Consider the following 22,848-nt stretch of genomic DNA (forward strand, 5'->3'; position numbering starts at 1 on the left):
ATCTGCCAGGTGCCATTTTCGTTTCTAAAGAGCATTCAAATTTGTCAGCTAATGGAAAAAGGAGGAAAAAAGAAAGAAAAAAAAGAAAAAAAAAAAGAGGAGCAGAGAGGAAAGGAAGGAGCCAACCCCCAGATACAAGTTACACCATTTGCAAGCCAAAGGGCATTACAGTATATTCCTAGCACAGCCCACTTTTCCATTTGTAACAGATACATAGTTTTCCTATATACAGGCACCTAAGAAACTGTTAGATATATCTGCACAATTTACAAAAATTAAAGGAAAAGCCATCTAAAGATTATCTGGCAGCAGATTGTTTCTATAGAACCTGTAAAACCTTTGTAACTTAAAAGCCAAACGTTCCTACTGTGTTGTAGGATACATTTGATTTAGTCATTAAAACAGGATCCAGGACTTCTAAATTCCACTTCTAATATTATGATTTGACCTTGTACAAGTTATTTATGCCTCTACCCACTCATCAGTAAACTGGATACAATACCATGTTGTATTTACTACTACTATTTAATATACTCACATGCAAATTACTACAGTAATGCAGTGTATTTGTACTATATAGGTAAATGCTAAAGTTGTAACACTTTCAATAACGAAAAGGTAAGTGGAGCAAGTGAATTTGATAAAGAAATGTGATGTGGTACAGACTAAGCAGCAGCAGAGATCACAGAGTAACAAAGAATGAGCGTAACACCAGGAGAGATGCTTAGTGATCCATTTATCTGCAGCTAACTGCTTCATGTGCATGACACAGAGTATTTCCAAATATTCCTTCTAAAAGTACATGTCTTTCCAATTTTTGGACCATCTGGGTTTATCTGTAGTCTATTCAAGCTGTGTATAGCAATCTGCAAAGTGTAAGTACCAAAAGCCCACTTTGCAACAACATACAGACTCTTAAAAAACAAAAAACAATATTGTCTTAAAACAGCATAATTTCCCTGTTACAGTTGAAGTTTAACCTTTTGTTGTTTAGAGGCTGCAAACCTAGATACAAAGGCAGCCCAACTGCATCCTATGAAAATTATTCATTGAGGTGCCGACTGCTCTCAAATTTCTGAGCTCTTTCTCAGAGATGCCATGAAGACCACTCTGTAATACAACAAGCATGGAAACAGTTTTCTTCGCTCTGGAAAGCAACAGGGCAGGACAGACAACAGGAAAAAAAAAAAAAAATCTAGGATAGGGATAACTCTCCGCAACAAACGAAGAGGGGAGGGGGGAGCAATGAAAGTCTCATATATAAATGCCAAGGATTCTACAACTCCCCTGGTGATACTGGCAGTAAGCCAGGAAAAAGTTTTGTCTTTCCTTTGCTGTTTGCAGCAACAAATCTTTCCTCTGGGGGAGGGGTGAGAGGGCTGGAACTAACTTCACTGCATCTGATAAGATGGCAAATTGTCCAGCCTTGACATTTATGGGGGACCCGCAGCTCCACTGAAGCACTCTGGGAGGATTAAAGCAGGGTTAGCCTCTCCAATCACACTCCTTAAAATGCTACAAATGGCAGAGAGATGAAAGTTCGTTTAAATTTGATAATGATGAGTCTAAAGAACCCCGAGACAGAAGCTGTCCCCTGTCAGGGAAAGAACTGCAGCTGGAAGTTGAATATTCTCATTAAAAGGACCTGTAAAAATCTAACTATGCTCAAAGAGCTTCCAGTGTCCAGATATTGAAATGAAGTTCTGTTTAATTGGCTAACAAGAACTAAATCCCATCTCTTTTATGTGAGCTGCACCACCCACAGGAAAACTCCACCACCCATTTGCTTTAACTCTATCCAGGACCGTTTCACTGTAAGAATGGGATGTTTCACACACCAGCAGTGATTGCCTGGAGCCAGCAGAAAGGCTCATATAGCTGTCAGCAAGCTGATAAGAGTTGAAATTACTCTACAGAGCCCTCTTTAAAGAAGAGCCAAAGAAGCACATTAAATGAAAGGGAGGAGGGGTCAGAAAAGCCAGCCACTCATGTTGTTTTAACGTGGCACTAAAACAAGTCATTGATTTATGCATGTGTCTTCAGCTCTGTTTGACCCAGAGTCTGAACTTTTCTTCAGGTCAGGGCTGAGGCTCATGGGACATGCACTAGAAAAACCACAATAAGCTTGTCCAGGTATTACGACTGTGGGAACAAACATTGCAAACTACATGTTTTCTATCCACATTTTTTTAAACTGTATTTACATCCCTTTTTAGCTTTTAATTGTCCACACCAGCTGAAAAGACAAGAGGTTGTGATTATCTAAAACTTTAATTAATAAAAATCAAGAATGCTGCGTGGCCACTACTTGAGAGAGTATCTTGTGGGGCTTCAGGAAGGTGAATTATCCATTCATACAAAGACGGAAACTATACATCACAGTCAATATTCTCTCACAGAAGTGTTTGGCAGCCAGTGAAGTTAAGATGCATTTAAAAAACCCACCGATGATCTGACAAGGTTATTCCACAAGGCATTGTAATACCAAGGTCTCCTGCAAACCCGAGTCCTGAAGTTGCATCACTGTGACCGCATCAGGTCTGACCAAATGGCCTTCTGCTTCTGTATTCAGTCTCTGACAATGGTCCGCAGCAGGTACCTTAGGAACTGCCCCACACAGACACAGCAAGCATAAGCCACCACTTCCCCAAAGTACTCTCCAGCTTCCAGAATTCTGCAACTTAGGAACTTCTAAGCCAGGAGGTCTATCTTTGCATTCATCTCTGACAGATTTTCCTTCTCTGGATTTCTTCATTCACCCTTTGCGCCACTAAAAACCCTTCACTCACACAAAATGCTGAAGCAGCAAGCCCCACAGACTACCTACTAGTTCTGGGAAAAGATCATCTCCTTTTTTATTTTTTTTAGACCAGGTTCCCAATAATACAAGTTCTAGGAAACATCAAATGAAATTGTATCAAACAACGTACAGCAATATCCATTCACTTTCTTCATGACCTTCTTATTTTATAGTTCTGTATTATATTCTTGCTCCTTATCTTATTCCCGATCATTCATTTTCAAGATGAAGAGTGTTAGGCTATTTAATCACTCTTGTCATGAAACCTTTCATCACCCTTGTTCTACTATACCCTTTTTAAGATGGGACAACCACAACTATGGACTGTATTCAGGGTGCAGACATACAATAGATTGATGCAGTGGCATAGTATTTTCCATTTTGTTCTCTACCTCTTTTCTAAAAATTCTTTATATTACTATTTTTGACCACAACTGACCATGGAATTTATATTTTCACACGACTATTTATTATAGTCTAAGAACTCTTTTCCAAGTGACTGCAGCTAGCCGAGAGGCCATCATTGCCTATGAGAAGGCTGTATAAATTGCATATATACCCCTTTCTTTGTATACTGCATTTCATTTGTCACTTTATCATTTGGCAATGCTATACCTGAATTTCTTTGGCCTAAGATGTGCCAGTTCCAAATAAAACCTTTCCCAAAGCAGAACCATTCATAAGGGGTAACTGCAAGGGGTTTTTCTATTACTGTTAGCTTGAGCTGCAAATTTTCCCTTAGTAAGCTATGCTGTTCTGGGGTGCTTACCTTCTACACAGCTACCTAATTTTATGGTATTTATCTACAATATCTCCACCTCTCCGTAAGCTTGGTTGAAATTGGGCAGTAACAGAAATCAGCATGCACATTGCACATGATCATACCCTTGTTTCCCTAGGAAACCAGGATGAAAAGAATTCCTGCACTCAAGAACACTAGCTCTTCATTCTTGTAGCATTAGGGCACACAAAGTTACTCAGTCTTCTAGACTAGATATTAATTCAAAAGTTTTATTTTTAGGAGGTGGTGAGAGTTATAAAGTCAAAAAGGAACAAGCGCACAAAGCCGCCTTTTGAAAATAAACTCCTTACCTAAAATCCATTCAGTGAGAAAGAATGCCTAAATAAATAGAGGAATAACTCTTCTATTCCCATTGCATAGTACTTTCATATTCTGATCCTATGCCTTAATGAGCCTATCTGTGTTAAAAGACTTCCAAGTATGTTGATATTTAGTGAGGAAGAATATTTCCAAAATGTCTATATATTCAGATAGACAGATTCATCTCACAAAAAGAAGGGAAAAAAGGCACAGAGGCTTAGATATAAGTTGAGGAAAACTTTCATACAAGTTAAAGGCATTTATGTATCAACTACAGTGGTAAAATATGTTTCTAGATATTAACAGGCTTTCAAAGCAAAACATTAGAAAAACTCTGTTGAGAGGGAAACTGTACAAGGCATGGGATAAGCACATACCAGCAAAGTTTTGTTTTGCTTTTTTTCCTTTACCTATTTCACTCTTCTTCAGGAGCAAGACAAAATTTCACATTTCACTATCGTATAGGTCCATTACATTTACTTCTGTTTCTTGCCCCTCCACTTCTAGAACTTTGCTGTTACCTGCATGCTAGTTTGTGGTGCAGAGAAAATGAAAGCATAAGGATGCAGCATCAAGTCTGCTGGATCAGTAGCTGTGCAGCTGAGCTGCTTATCAACTTGCCTCTGGGCACTTCTGCCAGTGTTTCAGACTCCATATGGAACTATTTGTGAGAGGGGGATGGTTCAAGGAAGCTTCAAAGAAAATGAGAACGACAACATTACTGTAGAAAACAGACAAGACAGCAATCCCAGAGATGCATAAGTTTCATCCAGACCACTATTAATTTTAGCAGCTCAACTAGCAGAGGCTCTTTTTGATGGTCAATATGTTGGAGTTTATAAAAGCTATCATATGTTAGTCTCCAGTTCTCATGGACATAGGCTGTACACGTAGTATTGAAAATATGTAACAATTTTTCACAACAGTGTAGACTAGGCTATGAGCACAGAAACTATTCCCTTCTGTGAGCAAAGACAGGAAACTGAACCAGGAATCGTTGAGGGCATAATGTTCTGCAAGTTTGAACAATAAAAGTGTAAGTTAATATGGCTACTCTCCAGAGACCTCAGCAGAATCAGGACAGTAGAAATTAATTCTGATTTCACACACTCCAGCTCTGCTCAAACCAATAAACCTCTTTCCTGGTCCATACCATGTACTGTCTCACAAAACAACTGAGCAAAATAAAGTTGTATTATAGGAAATCACAGCCCAGGTTACACCAGCTGTAGATCCTAGCAGATGATGACTCCAAAGCTAAAGCACCTATTTCATTGTTTTCATGACAGTACTGTGTGATGCTCATGATCACTGTACAAACTATAAGAAAATATTTTCAAATAGGGGTTCTTATATACTCTAAATGTAATGACTTCTCTTTAAGAGCCTTCCTCTCTTCTCCAGCAGATGTATGGCTAGTAGTACTTCCAGAAACAAAGCAAAAATTAAGCACAGAGAAAATTTTACTCATTAAAAGCAGACAATCTATTTCAACTTGAAAAAAAGTTATACATATATACATGTATGTGTGATATATGTATATATATATATATATATATATAAAAAATAAAAATCTTGGTGCATGATCTCCAGAGAATCAACTGCAATAAAATACTGCAAAAAGAGTACCTAATCAACAAAGAAAACTGGCAAGCTAACATTTACAATAAAATTTGTTTTAATTATGAGGTTTTCCAACTAAGGATAGCAACGTCATAACCAAGACAACCACTGAAACCAAAGTAGTCAGACAGCAAGGCTCCAATCCCACAAAGGTTATCAGACCCAGAAAGTCTGACAGGTATTCATCCTACTAAAAACCAGGAGAGATTTAGAGCAAGGATTTGCTCTGTTTGGCTAAAACGAGGATGATCTCAACCATATTCATGTCAGAACATGTCAACTAGTTTCTTAATTTACTGAAAAAGTACGTTAATTGGCAGGTACTGGCAAACCATGTTTTACAAGTCTTTATCAAAAACGTATTGTCTCCCCTAGTGAAATTTTATGCGCAACAAAAACAGTTTTTGAAATAAAACCTAAACACATCCTAACTGCAAAGGAAACAGTGAGATGTTGTAAAACAATTTTCATATCAATTTTAATGAAAGGTCTTTGCAAAGATCACTTTTGCATCATTTTAACATCAGTTATGTACCAATCTTTTTGTAACTGTGATATCAAACTCCAAGTGTTTCACAATGTACAAGCAAGAAAGAACATGATCACTGTGATCTAAGCATCTTTGTTTCCATCTTGATAAGAGCAATGCTCAGTGAAAACTAGAATGGACTGGAAAAAAAACCAAACATACCACAAGACCAGTTTCAGTCAGTCTTCTTCCACTTGACAAAAAACAAGCATCAAAATATTGTCTATCAAGTGTTACTAGCCCTTCAAGTTGAAGCAGCAAAAGGAAGCGGTTTAAAAATTATCAAGAAATTTGGGTTACTTGCAAAACTAGAATATTTTGACACTTTTGTTGCCCTTCCATGGCTAAGCAGATTAAACAACTGCTATAAATCACATCTGAAAACATGTATAGATCACTTCAGTTCATTTGCAGATCCATTCTATACATGGGTATTAGTTGAGTGTCATTTTAGTAGTTCCTTGCCCAAGAAGCAAAATAGAGCACATAGGACAAATTCACTTCGCTTCCAAACTACCTTAGCACCACCCTCCTCAAAAGGTTCATTCCAACTTCAAATTCTCTCTTCTCCTATCATCACTTCAGCCTTATTTTGTGAATCTTTATTCATTAGCTCCTGTATTGTCACTGAAGTGAAGACACTGAAAAAAACTGGGAAGACATTTTGTCTAGCCAAAAAGTCCTAAGATACTTTCTCAAACCATTTAAATCGAAAGACAGCAAGTAAAGTGTGCAGCTGCTCCCTACTGTGAGACTGATGAGTAAGAAGGAAACAAAAATTTGTAGCACAGGTGGAATATTAGTGCATATTTATCAATGAGGAAAAGCAATCAGGTTACTGGTAGTCCACACAGTATCAGTCCCTAAGTACTTTTTCACCCTATCAGATAGCTAGAACATAGTACCATGTATCAGCAAGGGAATTTCACAGATGCTTACACTGGGACTTTACCTTGTAAATAAGGTTGACAGGACATTAAATGTATGGATAACACGTTCAGGTAACCTCAATATGCAGACAGAAATAAATTCACAAAGACAAGAGAAAGAGAGACCTTGTGATTTCATCCTGACACTCTTACTACCAAAGCACACAACTATATCCTCAACAAAAGCATCAAGATGGGAGAGGAAGCTTTAGAAAAAACATATTTCCCACCTTCAGTCAATAGAATCACAGGCTCCAATATGTTCAGTGATGCTTTGGACCCAGTGACAATGACTACCACAAATGGTCTATAATCCAACAAAATTAACTCCAGACGCAGACTAGAACTGCATTCTGGGTATTAAAATATCTTCTATTTTAACGTAATTTTATGGAGTTACAGATATATATAGATATAAAACTTATAGATAATCTGAATTTGGGGGGGGGGGGTTGTTTCATGTTGAGGGCGTTTTTTGTTTGTTTTTAACAAACTAGTGTTGTTTCCTGATTTCATACTTTAAAATTACTGTTTAAGCTGTCCATAATGTCAAGTGCATTCTCTGTAGAAAGAGGACACTATCCTGAAATGATTATTTTATGATATTAGTAAAATGGACAAGAAAATCAATGCATACTTTAACAGACCATGAATGTCAGTTTTAAAGCTTTGTTAGGCAAAACTCCCTAGTGTTAACATCTCTACATTCAAGTCAGAGAAAAAAAAGAAAATAAAGCAAAATCATGTTTCTAGGAGCTGTAATAGCAAAGCTACTTTTTCACCTGCCATTCCTGGTGGCAACTTAGTGCTGCCAGCAGACCCCACCAAAACGGTTCATTTGTGTGAAGGGACTAAAGAGAAAGGAGACCCCTGATGGCTGCTGAGATATTTGCAGGCTCTCCGTACAGAGAATGAAGTGAAGCTGGCAACAGAATTCAGGCATGAAAAGACATTTACCACTAAATCTGAGAGTCTACTTTTTCACACATATCCAGTATTAATATACACTGTGCAGCTTTTAGCACTGTCTAAGTAGAAATAACTAGAGTGTTGTAGGCTACACTGTGAAAAACCATGCCTTGGGTCACTTTTCACAAGGACCACACAAAAGATGACTTTGTCACTAAGGTTGTGTAAGGCAATTTCAGAAACATGCCTTCACAATTCTTGCAGAAATTCGACTACAGAAATCCTATGTGTCTTTAAAAGTCACCTAAGATCAGATAGCTTACTTTTTCCCTACATACCTAGCTCTTATTTTCTCAGTTCCTCATCAGGAAAAACAATGATAACGGTTATCTCCCTACCATATAACGATATATGTTCAGGTACAATAAGGTGACAAGGATGAAAGATCCTAGATACAAGTTCACAATACATGTTAACATCTTACTTCTTTGCTGGCCCAAAAATGTCATCTACATATTCCAACCACCAAAAGAACAACGTGGTTGAATCCTACCCCCTAATCTGACAACAGAACTCTTCACACTTTGTGGAAATCCTCACACAGCTAACAGTCCTCATCTGTTCAGCTTGCACCTTATGTGTGAGCTCTAGAATTAAAGCAACTGATGATGATAGCGTCCATAACAGCAAAGCTAATAAAAACCAGGAATTGGCATCAACTGGAGTGAACTAGAAGACACTTCCTTTTGACTATATACCCAGCCCACACAGACTTCATTCACAAGTTTGCACAGTTCATGACCTCAGCTCTTCCAGTCACCAAGGAAGTAAAATTTCCCTCTCAGAGGAATTGTCAACTTAGTTAAAATATTTAAAACATTTTGCACTTAATGCTTCCCTCACATTTTGAGCAATTAAAATTTATCTACAAACCACAGCTTCTCTTGAAATAAAGACATACTCTTGAACTTCTTTAATACAATTTAAGTAACATGTAGAAAAAAGAAACATGTTAATATATGTGAGTAGGGAGTCCACCTGCATTCAGGGAGAGCTTGTATCCCAGGGTGCACTAAGAAAGCAGAGGAGACACAAGAAAAAGTGAAATTAATGAAAGTGGAGTTTGACTACATTGGTAGAAACTGACAGTCTCCACTCAGGGCAAATACCACATGATCTTTATATGAAAAGCAGATAGTCAAAACCTCAATTTCACATTTCAGGAGATCTCCTGCAAGCCAGGATGGGGAGACTTTGATCACTGTGGATGCTAAAGTTGCTATAATATATTTCACAACAGCATGTACATTAACATAGTAGGTTAGAGAAAATCCACTCTGAGTAACTGAAGTCTGCCTACTGAAGTGTTCTTCTGCAATCGCAATCATATGCAATGTTCTGAACTTCCTGACCTGATGGGTAACGCAGTACTGATCAACCGCTACTGTTCAACACATTTAGCTGCACCAGTGATGGGTAGAGACACAACACTGAAAAGTAATGAGTATGTTTAGCATCAAGAAAGAAGAGGGTTGAATAATCCAAACATTAACATGAATATAATGGATGCTTCTGCATTCCAACAGATTTCACAGTAAGGCAGGTGTATGAACCTACACTCCAACCATAAATGAAGTAATTTAAATACAGTACATGATTTTACCTGTCTTTGCATTTCTTCAATCTGTCGCTGGGGGACACTTTGCAGAATACTGTACATTTCAGGCATCTTTTCTTCAGGGATCACAACAGAGGCCCTATAAGCAAAAAACACAAAACAAATGGTAAAATGAGAAGAAAGAAGTTCTACATTAAAAGATGTCAACAGCTTGTCCAACCCAGAATCTTGTCCTATTCTAGTAAGACACATTCAGAACATATTAGCAGAAAGAAATAGTCTTCTCTCAGTGTAATTAATTATTCTGTAGCAGCTTCTTCACAACACCAGCCAGTCTGCCCACAGATAATGCCACAGAAGTCTGCGGACTGATCTGTACAGACAACCTAATAAATATGGAAGGCACAGAGACCCAGAAATCCTGAATTCTCATCTCTGAATTGCCACTGACTTGCTGTCAGCCAAGACTTTTGGAATGACCAAACAGTAATAGCATATACAGTGCTATGCATACAAACTAGTAATTTTTGTATGTATTATCCTAAGATCACATAACTGGGCATAGTGCGTGCATGGAAAAGTAATCTAAGCTCTTAACACAGTGTACTCAACTACAAAATAATTATACCTTTCAGTCTCAGATGAACTTAGGAATCATGACACAATGTAGGGAATTTAGCATTTACATTATGCAATTTTTAGCATATACTTTTCTTAAAAGAGCCTGAATGCAGACCAGTCCTCACTGAATTCAAGCACAAGATAATAAAGCAAGTCTCTTTGAGAAAAAATATCATTGGCTGCAGGATAACCAAATGCTCTGTCGTCTCTGCCTCTTTGTTTTCCTCTCCTATTTTTGATGCAGAATATATCAAGGGCAAAGACTGCATGTATCTTACTCTGTATTCCCTGTAACCCCCAGTACACTTGACTTATCACACATTTATTCAAATCACTGAATGCAATGAAGTCTCTTATGCAGTGGTTCGATGAACAATAGTGAGGGTACAGACCTCTTCCAGTCCAGAACCTCAGAGAAAGGTAAAATGTAGGAGTCAGCAATGATCACTGGGACACAGCCAGCTTGAAGAACATCACTTAGCACAGCCTGTCCCAAGCGGGCTCCACGTAGAACGACACAGAACGTAGACTCCTGTCAACAAATGGTATCCAACACACAGATGAGGAAAAAAACCGAAATGTTAGATTTGTAGTGTGTGTGTGTATGTCTGTATGTATGCATTACGCTTTCCTGCCCTCCCTTGTAAAAAAACAAGTCAAAAGGAAAGCAGGCTTGCTCCGTGCAACCAATGTATTCTGAATTACTAGCTAATTCAAAATAATTATGCAACTTTATCTTCCAGAGGCTCAAAAATATCACAACTGGGGAGATGAGAAATCAGCTAATGGGACTATTCTATGCTTTATTTTAATGGCCGAACTTCAGAATTCTAATTGAGAAAAATCAAGGGGAAAAATAAGTTAAACATTTTGAAAGTCTGGCATAACAAGATGAGCAACAATCAACATGAACTTAACGGGTACAAACTGTATGAAGCCAACTTAATTTTCTTCCATTATAGGGCAATCCAGCTCTATGGATAGCAGAGAAGTAATAGATTTCATATCTCAACTTTAAAAGGCATCTGACATCGTCTTTGACAGCATTTTCATAGGCAAATTAAGAAATCATGGGCTAGATAAAGCCTTCATAGGCTTTATAGTTACATAAATTATAGTTACAGAACTCTAAGTATAAAGCAGTTACTGGTGGCTCACAAGCAAAACAGTCATGACCAAATCTTTCCTGGGTGCAACAATATTCGATGTAGTTAACCGAGGAGCAGAATTAAGACCACACTTATTAGATCTGACAATACCTATGATTTTGTAGGATTAGCAAGCATAATGGATAATGGGATTACAGTTTGACATTATATGGATAAATTGACTAAAAAATACTGATACGTATAGGGCTCAACACTTAGATAAAATAATCAACTGCACAAATATAAAGCATGAAGTAACTGGCTAGGTTTTGCACTTTGCAGAAGAGGACATTTAATACAAAAGGACAGGAAAAGAAAGGGTATTCACGAGGCAGCTGTTGAAAAAACAAACCACAGGTTGTATTAGAATGCAAAAAGAAGCACAATCTAAAAGACCTGAAGGAATCACTCACTTTTCTCAGTAATAAAAGACCTCAAAGCAGTGTGTTCAGTACTGGGCAATGCACTTCCAGGGGTAAAAAACCAGGATGATTACTTACCTTGAAAGTATGATCTACAAGGAAAGATTGGCTATATCAGTACTACTTATTCTGAAGGGGTGAGGGCAGGAAGATGATGGCTAAAGGAAGCTTCAATGATATAAAAAGCTGTCGCAAAAAAGGAAGAAGAAAATCCACTTATGTCCACAACACAAGACAAAAAGCCATGAGTTCAAACTGCAGCAGAGAAGACTTCTTGACTATGCTGCACTCACCCTGTAAATAAGGACTTTGGTTCTCACTGTCACTGAGGAATCTTGCTACAGATTCAAGATCGCAAAATAAATGCTTGTAGAGTTTAGCTACACAAACAAGGAAAAAGCCCAAGTCAGTATTATCCCTAAGTTTAAGAAAGAAAAATTATAAAGTTGATACAGGGGCTCCCACAGATAAAAAAACATCTTTCCAGCTTGCATTCTGTGGCCTGAGGAGAAAGAGCCAGGAGGCTCAGCAGGGCAGCACAACATCAAAATGGAACTAGGAAATACAGGGGGGTTTGCTGGCTCTTCACTTGTTCCCTAGTGCAATCATAAGACTTGCGTTCATACCCATAGTGTACTAAAAGGCTTGAAAATGTCATCCAAGAGAAGACTGCAAACAGGAAGCATGAGCAACCCAGAAGCCCAAAAGCCTATCTAGCAGGAAGTCTATAAAGGCAGCACTGGAAAGGATGAACTGTGATCACAGTCCCCCTTCCCCCACTCTCAGACCAGAAGACATGGAAAAGAAGGGTTTGGGGAATGGAAGGAGTGGAGAGAATGAACACACATTTTAACCATTGACTTGCTAGATTACACAGCAGCAGGTGGAAGAGACTCTAGTAAGGTCTGGGAGAGAAAAAAAAAAAAGAAGCCCAGATGTGGACACACATGCTCATCTGGCCAGATAACCATTTTTCCTGTCTAGACAAAGGTTACTATAAATACATCTCCTCGCATCACCACTGTTATCAGCCAGACATTCCAAAGGGAGATGCAGGGCTCTGCAAAGGAAAGTATTTTAACAATCTCGGCATGTGCCAGCTCTCTTCTGAGTTATAAAATCATATATAGCAAGATATAGATATAGATTCCCTGACTTGCCATCCTTGAGCAATCCAGTCTGTATTTAAAGAAATAAAGCAAACTTTTTTTTTTTTTTTTCCTTTTGGCTGAAAGTTTAGGACTCAGGGTGACCCTTTCCTCCCTCTCCTTCACAAGGAATTTTAAACATATTTCCTACAAAACATAAGAGAAGGGGTGGAAACTTTGCCTTTCCTCAGCTTGTTTGTTATTTTATCATCATTTGCTGAAGTTCAAAGACAGATTATGTGCTGGTGGCCACAGACAGAGCACAGTGGCCTGTAGCATAACTCACTTCACCACAGTGCATGCCAAAGCACCTCTCTGTTAGTGAATTGCCAAGAGACACAGGGGTCTGAGAACGCTATCTAGTTTTATCTTCACTGATACATCAAAAGGCCTCTGGAAGTTGGGCCAAGGCCATGAAACACATTTCACCTAGATGTTTTCATAGCTGCATGCTGACAAGTCTTCTAGCTCAGTCTGTCACATGTATACAGAGAATTTTGTAGGGTTTAACTACTAAGCTGCATACAAAAAAAAATATAATCTGACCAATTCTCCTTAAACGTAGCACTCTTTTTTTGCCCCCAAATAAATCCACGCATAAGCTCTTCAAAGTTCATTTTAATCTTCCCTCCAATTGACAAAGCCATCCTCTGTTCCAAGCTTCATCTAGTAAGGCCTGGACTGTCATATGTGAGAAATCAATTCCAATTCATGCCTGCTGAAGGTCATTTTGCCAGTTATTCTGGAGGGTGTAGATTCCAATGTTCTTCCCCAATTGTAAAGTAAGCAATTTTGTCTGGCCTCCAAAAGTTCCTCCTCCCACTGCTGCTGGATTTGCCAGTATCTTTGTATCATTTTTTAAGTTTACATGACATTGTCATGTGTTACTAGAAGACCACCATGACCAACCTCATGAAGTTGTTATACATAAGCAGTGTTTTCAAATTGCAGCATAATCTGCATATCAGTTTGAGTACATAGTTCTTGGCCCTCTTAAAAATAAGAATAAAGTTAGGATATAATAGTCAAGCTAACATAACAAATTATGCAGTTTCAAAACATAGCCGCAAGTTAACTAAATACAAGGAAGTACCCTACCAGTGCTAAACAGGAACAGCCCCAAAGCTAAGACAGTCACCAAGGGGAAGAGAAGTTTGCAGGAAAGACAGCCTTACCTGAAGCACTTGAGGATAATCAAAGACTTGATTCTTGTGACAGCGTTTGCGAACAGCAGGGACCCCATCTGACAGATTTGTACATTTGTCTAGGATCAACACTGATTCCCCATTCTCAGCTTGAAGAGCTTCCAACTCAGACCGGTATTCTGGGTGCAGAGCCATTTGAGATGACAGAATGAAATACCTGCGAGGACTGAAAAACCACAGCAAGGTTAGCTGACAGCACTGTGAGTTTACTTCCAAGCCGCTCTAGAACACATTTACTTCCACCCTGGAAAAGCAGAGCAAGATTAACTAAATGTGGAGACACTGCCAAGACCGTATTTTCAGACAAGGCTGGAAAGGGTAATGATGCAATATAATTAAATCTTGGATAGTAAGTGGCTCAGCATTATTTACAACTTTGAATAAATCTGTACTTGGAAAGAGTGCTTACTACATTAGAATAGGCACTTGCATTATAACCTCTATTATAAACTGAAATAAACATTATTTAGTTACATATTAAAACAGCTTGCTACTGATGCCAGGATTGTTTATTCTTTTGTTTGGTGTTTGTGTACCATAACAAAGTAGATAGGACACTGAATGCTGTTGCTAGTTTCTCCTCCCATATATTTTCTCATCAATTTTAATTGAAAAAAGATGCTGAACTGACAACTCAGCTACTCTATGCTTATTTAGTCTTGATACAGTGACAGCAGTAGCAGGACAAGCTCATCTCATTAGCTGTGATTCAGTTCCGTCCCTTTTGGGGACCTTAAAGGCAACGTTTCCAGGACAAAGTTGAAGGCCCATTATCCCATTCACTCTCAACTCCTTTCATGTTCCAAAACTATGAATATTTCAAATGTGCCTTAATACTGAAATGCTGCAAGACATTAATTAACACTGGAGGTAAAATACACAGGAATACGGTCTCAAATTAGGTGCTCACTGCTTTAAAAAGGTAGGTTAATGTTGGAAAATAGTATGTCATGTAATTGTTATACTCATTCTCATCTACTTTGGTTTCATTTTAAACAGGTCAGCTAAGTCAGACTGTTCCACCGCTCCCCACTGAAAGGAACACACAGCGAGTGCCTGCCCTCACGCTGCCAAAAGAACACAGGAAACACGAGGCCTGCACTTAGGATTCCAGTTCTACTCCATGTGATGCTATCTTTAATTTACAGCTCTGAAAACACATACAAACACACACTTTATAAAGTCAGACCTCTCCTGCTGCTCTTCTCACCTCTTCTACTCATTCTCATGCCGGTCACTTTTGTTGCTCCAATTCACAGATGAGACTTGCATAGAATTTTTTTTAAACATTCTTTTTCCCAAGCCTCCAGCTGCTACCAACTTGCTACCAGCAGCTCTACAAAATATATATTTCTAGCAGAGGTGGATTTAAAACATTTTAAACAAACCGACTAAAAAGGAGAGTAAATCAAAACCCCTCAGTTCAGCTCTGTTAAGTGGAATAAAAAAGGATTTGCCTCAAAAAAAAGGAAGTACTGCTGCAGATGAGTGATAATAAATGCCTATAACCAGCTAAAAATTATGCAGGTTTGTTTGTGTATATGTTTAAAACCAAGTTTTGCCTTGAAACTGTCATTATCCTATGACACTCAAAATCTAGCTATCAAATCTTGCTACAAAAGAAAGTACGTCCCAGCTCCCAGGAAATAACACACTAGTGCAGTGGAATGTAATAATTTATCCCAAGTAAGCCCAAATTCTTAGCATCGTTTCCTTGTCACACTCCTCCTGCACAGAGCAATCGAACATGTGAATGTGTTTCAATTAGTAATGCTAACTGGCCACTAGATGGTACTCCGGAGACGACAGTCTGTTCCTCACAAAAAAAACCCCCAAAACCCAGAAACTATGGGAACATGGAAGCTCCGACACCTTCACTGAACGCAGGCTCACGCATTGCAACAGTTCCCACACAACAGTTCCTCTTATCCGACCTAAAACCAGACATAGCATTTAGCTGACTACATGGACATGAACAATATGACTGCATCTCTCTTTACAATTGGTTCTATACATGCTGAAGCCTATCATCACGTTCATGCTTTCCAGACAGAAATACAAAGCACGCCTTCACTCTGTGTCGGACTGAAATAATACTTGAGATCTATGAAGAATCGATTGGAATGCAACCAGATGCCCCTACACTGGCCTGGTCCAGGAGCATCACAAGCAGGAACATAAAGGGTGTGAGCAAAGCAAACCACTATTGCACAAGTTCGTCCTGTAACTGACTGTGGAATCTTACTTGGAGCAGCCCACAGCAACAGCATTCCCATTACCAGAGAAGACAATTGAAGCCAAAGTACAATAACTTTTTGTGTCCAATGGTGGCAGCACCCTTTCAATCGGTTTTCAACTTTAATAAATTCATATTCTCTACAAGATGCTGTCAGAAAAAAGGACCTAAAGTTTCTGCATTTCATCTTCACAATCAGTGGACATGTCATTTACCCCCATTGCCTCAGCCTGCCCATCTTTCAAACCATAACAGAGATAAGACCTTGCTACAGTGAAAAGTTTTCAGCTGTGTAATTAAGAGGCTTATGAAATATTAAAAGAGCAGTCTTCCATAACCAATTAAAACATGTCTTCAGACTTCTATGTACTCTTGTTCTGAAGACATGAATGGATTAGAAAAACCACCACTTTCCAGGGTAGTTCATTTTAATGGCTAATTACATGCCCTGTTAAAATTAGTGCTTTATTTCCCACTGGTCTCGCTTTACTTCCAGCTACAAGGTTGCGGGGGTTGTTTGTGTTTATATCTTACTCCATTAAAAAAGAAAAAAATAAAATCAGTATTCTAAGCTCTGGATGTAACTATTCCCATAATGAAATCAGCTCTCCTCCTTTTTCATGAGCCAACCACGCTAACCTCCTTAAGATTCATTCTGCAAGAACTTCTTCCCTTCAGAGCTGTGTTTACAGGCTTCTCCTGCTCCAAACTCTTGATGTCATTTTGGAAGGACTTCAGAACCAGAAAAATGTCTAAACTGATTTACAGAGAATGTATCTGTAAGATATACAGAGGTAAAGATGACATCCTCGCTCCTATTTTCCTGTTACTCATTCAAAGTTTGCACTGGCTGATACTACCTGAGGCACTTGTGTTGATCCCCATGATCCCTTCTAGCTCTTTAAAGTCACAATGGAGGTATAGCACACTTCTTTTATCATTGCAATAGTGATCTTTTGCCATTACTTTGCTTTTATGTATCCTAAAATAAATTGTCTGAAGTAATCATTTATTAGGGAATTGTCCTGGTTTCAGCTGGGATAGAGTTCATTTTCTTCCTAGTAGCTAGTACAGCGTGTTTTGGATTTAGTGTGAGAATAATATTGATAACACACTGATGTTTTAGTTGTCACCAAACAGCGCTTATCCTAAGTTAAGGATTTTTCAGTTTCCCATGCTCTGCCATTAAGCAGGTGTACAAGAAGCTGGGAGGAAGCATGGCCGGGACAGCTGACCCAAACTAGCCAAAGTGATATTCCATACCATAGAACATCATACTCAGTAAATAAACTGGGGGGAGTTGGCCGGGAGGGGGAGATCGCTGCCCAGGCATCAGTCAGCAGGTGGTGAGCAACTGCATTGTGCATCACTTGTCTTGTTGGGGTTTTCTTTTTTTGGTTGGGTTTTCCTTTTTTTTAAATTTTATTTTATTATATTCCTTTTCATTACAATTATTATATTTATTATTATTATTATTATTATTATTGTTGTTGTTAGTATTACATTTTATTTTACTTTAGTTATTAAATTGTTCTTATCTCAACCTACGAGTTTTACTTTTTTTTCCCCTCCTGATTCTCCTCCCCACCCCACTGGGTGGGGAGAGGGAGGTAAGCAAGCGGCTGCATGGTGCCTAGTTGCTGGCTGGGCTTAAACCACGACAGGAATCTATAGTGCTTTGAATTACTGCCCTACTTTACTTACACTTTAAAGAAACCAAACATATTGACGACTACTTTTCTTTATATCCAAAATATCTTAGCTCACTGGAAATATTGAATTTAATTCTACTAGAAACACCGTCATGCTGTCGTATTTCACAGTTCACTTTCAAGAGTGGGAAAAACAGAATCACTCCAAAAAAAATCCTCAGTTCGCAGCTAAACCACACACTGGCAGATGTGCCACAGCCATTAGCATTGGAACCATCATATATTTTAATAGCAAGAGCTATTAAAAGCAACTCTTACAAAATTGCCCAAGCCCACCAACAAGTTAGTAGCTATATTTATTTTTTTATCAGCATCAATTTTAAACATGATATTGAATATACTTCGCCCAATTCATGGGAATTGCTTTACCCTGGTCCTCTTTCTGGCAGATCCACTTCCCCCGACAACGGGCTGTAAACAGGAATACTGACATCGTAGCCTTGCCGGTAAGTCCATGTGGAGAAGCCTCCACCAGCCAGCAGAGCTCTGAAAAAATACAAGAAAGCGACTTTAAACAGAGTATGTACACCATTCAAACTCGGAGCGCAATTTACTGACTGTCATTACCAGAACATCAAGAAGATGCATGCTCCGAGATAAGTTTTTCCATCAGCTTTTGTCAGTGGCATTTTTCATGCATTTTTTCGGTTCACTTTAGTTTTCGTGAGCTGGGCTTACTGCCAGAATGAATCTAGTCATCAACGGAATGCTTACGATTGTATATGATCACTGAGGAATGGACCATTTTTATATTAATACAGGGAAATTTAATCTATTGCAGTCATTATGACAATTTTGCATTTTTGCAAGCATACATGTCCTAAGTCAATTTTAATTTAAATAAATACATTCTTAATTATTTATACTAGTTAACATATTCCTCAATGCCTGCACTAAAATAGGGTATAGCACAGCTCTCGAAGTGTAGAGACAAGCTACATCTGAGATACAAGTCCAGGTACAATAACATAGTATTTTGTCAGCTGACAGTGACTCTGTACTTCTCAGGCTAGAAAATAAAATGGAGTTATTTGCAACTGTATTTTCAAAGTGATCAAACAACCTAGTGAAATTTATTTCATTTTTATATTACACAAAAAATGCTATAAACAGAAAACATGACAAGAACTCTGTATGTTCTGAAACTAACTTCCAACAGTAGAGGCTGCTTGGGACACTATGTGCTAGAGAGCATGGGAATCATCAAAGATTGATAAACGAAGACGTAATTCAACCTCCCAACAGGATGACCCCGATTGTCTGCGGCTTTTCCTATATGGGACAACCTTTTGCCACACAGAAGAGCTTTAAGAAACAGAAGAGAGAATAATGTGTACAGAAGAAAGCAATGCATCATTCACAATGCCAGAAAAAAGGGGCTTGTTACTATCTCCTATCCCAAATCAGGCTGCTTTGAAATATGCTAGTAAAGGACATCAGCTTTTCAGTTGCCATTTCTTTTTCAGTGACCAGGTGGCACGATGAAAGAAGCTCATATTCTGCTTCTTTAGTGAGACTTCTCAAACAGCTGATCAAACTTTCAGTCCTTTGTCACCAAACAGCAGGGTGTGCTATGCTTTAAATTCCATCAGGGATACTGGGTCTGCTTATGGTACCATACAAAGTAGTTTGGAGAAAAGTATTTCACCAATTCCAGTTTCTCTCCTTCTCTGTGGAAAGAAGCAGAACACAAATACACCACTACACCAGGCACTGCAGAAAGGATCTTGAGGAGCTGTACCCTTATGATTACAGCCAAAAGCCTTATTATCACAAGCTTGCATACTGTCACAGTTCAGATCGGAGCAGGCACATGTCTCATCAGTAATGAGAACAGACACATCAGAACAAAAAGGCAAGGTGAGACTGGAAGAGGCACTGACAATCCATTAGCTGATATTCTCATTTTCAGATATCACTGAATGAAATCCTTAGTATAGTGCTTGGAGAAGCAGTTTTTCCACAGCTGTTATACAACAGATGATCGTTATACCTAATTATCATCCAAGACCTATCATTTTTTCCCATCAGAACATGACACCCCAGATAAACACCAGTACATTCTGCCTTTTCTAACCCCCATCAGATGTCCCATGGGATACTTCACTTCCTGCTCTGACCTGCAGCACAGTTGTTCAGTGTTCAAACACCACACACTTTGCCATAAATGTGACTTTACCCCAGTAGTCAAGCAAGCAGTCCTAAGTGTTGTTTAAGAAACTCTTTGAAAATCCCAGGCTCTGGATTAGAGGATCTGGATTAGAGATGCATTCAGCTTGACGACAATTACAAAATCAAAACAACTTGCCCTTTATTACTCTTCAGTCAGAACACAAACTATGGTGGGAGCAGAAATCAACTTGAGAACAGGATGATAAATCACATACGTGCTGAGTGAGAATTTCTGTTCCAAATCAAGTGATTATTTTGGACTCCTTTCCAATGCCACCCCCCCCCCGCCCCTTGGTGACATGTACAATACTGCTATGACTAGGTCTCACCCTTGAAGCTGCATGTTCCTATCTTACCCATATTAACTCAGTTACAAGCAGGGAGAAAAAAATTGGCTTGGGTGTTGCTTTTCTTGCACTTCATATCCCCCTCCTCTCTTTTTTAACACACACACACACACCCCCCCTCCCCCAATTGGGAAACTACAACCAGATTGTTTTAATTGGATCCGGTGAAAACATGACAGCACCTCATCAGCCTTGAGAAAGCAGGTGTGTGTCATGCAGACTTCTACCTAAATAAACCCACAGGGAACCAACACCAGTTAAATACTGCCACTCAGATTTTCACTGTACAGTGCAGTAAGGGAGATATTAACTCCTAATGTACTCAAGACAAATAATCTTTAAATTGCACTGATCAGTGAGGAATAAGCCTGTTCCTGAGCAACTTCTCACCACTTTTCAGATATTGATCCTTCTTTCTCTCCAGAAAGTGCCCTAACTGGTCTGTACTCTAAATGTTTCTGCACAGCTGCCACCATCATCAGCTTGCTGCCAAACTTCACAACTCACTGAAACCCAATTCATCAACTGAAGCAGAAGGAAAAATTGTCTTAGTTCCTATGTTCAATTCTACAGCTACAGAGTAGCTTTGCAAAAGAAATCCTTTCATCCTCATTATTGTACCAAATTCAATAGCACTTATTAACAAATAATAAAGAGCTTATTTTTTAAGTTTTATGGCAGGAGATTACATATGTTACGGCAGCTAATACCAGCAACATTGCCTCCATCCCCACAAGGCAGACTTCCATCTTTGAAATAATGGAATAAAGAGCTTTTACATTGTCTTTAGAAATTGGATTTAAAGATTTAATAAACAAACAACCCCTTAGTGAGGTAACTCAGCTAAAGACTTTTCCAGACATAAAAATATAACTGAACTCCCCTTTGTGTATAAGGTCTTATTTTACCTGGATTAATATTCTGCAGCAAATCAACAGAACACAACTCTAGCAAACCTCATGATCCACTACCGTTCAACTATGTATGATCTCTGATAATATGCCAAATAGAGAAGGCAGGCCACACTCCCTGTGCAAACTTCACAAATATTACCTGTGTATTTCACAAGCGATCCACAAAATCTCACAAATCCAGTCTTTCTGGAGCTGTACTGGTACAGTTCAGGCCAGTCATTCAAAACCAATTGAACTTGCCAACGTACCTTTATTTCGGACTGCAGCCTCTCACCCTGTGATGTTACAAACAACTGTCCTCGACACTTTGTTAACTACCCATTCTGTAACGTGTGGACATTCTCAAATTAAGAAAACACACTCAGGTTGCTTGTTCTGTTAGAGATGAATGAAGATCTCCAGAGGTCTCCAAAATCATACTGTAACCTCATACTGCACCACTTGGGCCCTTCCAGAACTAGGTCCACACTACTGACTTTTTCATAGATCCCTTGTCTTCACACCTGTGACCTGTAGTACAGGTTCTGTACTACACTGAATACAGTGTAACTGTTGGCTGCCTACAAAAAGGAGGTTCCACCTTTTTTCTGTCCCAAGCACTGTTATTGCCTCTCTTATGTATTACAGATAGTGATCGTACAGCTGCAGGGAGAGTCAGTTTGGCAAGCTATGACAACAGCAGTATGTCAAAAAAGATTTGATTTTTTTTTTTATTCAAATCACTCGGCTTTCCATGTTAGCATGACAAACACTTAGAACAAACACCTACCAAAATAATACATTTCCTGCATACTAAGCCAAGACACATAAGGCCAAATATAAATGGACATTTGATATAAATGACACAGAAAAATTAAATTAAAAAACAGTTGCGCAGTGTAAGAAATCTACTGCATTCAATTAATAAACCTACTTCTTCAATAGACATATGCATCTACAAACACACAGTCCCAGAGCAGTCCATTCCATTAAACAGAGCATTGCCAAATGAAAATTACCCTTAAGAAGTATAAATCTTAAGATTACAAATACAAGTATTTACTAACAAATTAACAGGTTTGGTTATGTAAGAATGATGCTTGACTGCCCTCTTCAGGCTAACCCACATGCATATAACATATTTCACAGAGAAGTAAAAAACTAAAGCCTTACTTCACAGTCAGTGATTTAATTACAATGAGTAAACTTACTCTTTGAACATGTCCAGAAAACACATGTTCTGTTCTGGCGTTGAAGGATGTTTTAAATCGTCTTTGGTGCAAAGAAATCAAGATATACTCCATACACAAACATCTTAGCAAAGATCCCTTATCTCAGGCAAGATTTTGTTGACATTTGGCAGAAGAAAGTTAACCTTGACCTTCAAGAGAGGGACTGGTTACAGGACCTAACTCAGCAGAACTAAGCACATAT

The 22,848-nt window shown here is 38.6% G+C and overlaps 1 protein-coding gene across 1 annotated transcript in view; it reads right to left on the minus strand.

Annotated features, from left to right (window-relative positions):
* EXT2 (exostosin glycosyltransferase 2) overlaps positions 1–22,848 on the minus strand; it is an 82,146-nt gene that overhangs the window by 55,723 nt on the left and 3,575 nt on the right. The window contains exons 4-7 of the mRNA XM_029996320.1: positions 18,372–18,488; positions 14,025–14,220; positions 10,524–10,663; positions 9,556–9,649 (exon numbers count right to left, since the gene is read on the minus strand). Coding sequence (XP_029852180.1) covers positions 9,556–9,649; positions 10,524–10,663; positions 14,025–14,220; positions 18,372–18,488 — 547 coding nt within the window. The remainder of the gene's footprint in view (positions 1–9,555; positions 9,650–10,523; positions 10,664–14,024; positions 14,221–18,371; positions 18,489–22,848) is intronic.

This window comes from Aquila chrysaetos, chromosome 2 (genome assembly GCF_900496995.4).
Source record: "Aquila chrysaetos chrysaetos chromosome 2, bAquChr1.4, whole genome shotgun sequence".
Lineage (NCBI taxonomy): Eukaryota > Metazoa > Chordata > Aves > Accipitriformes > Accipitridae > Aquila > Aquila chrysaetos.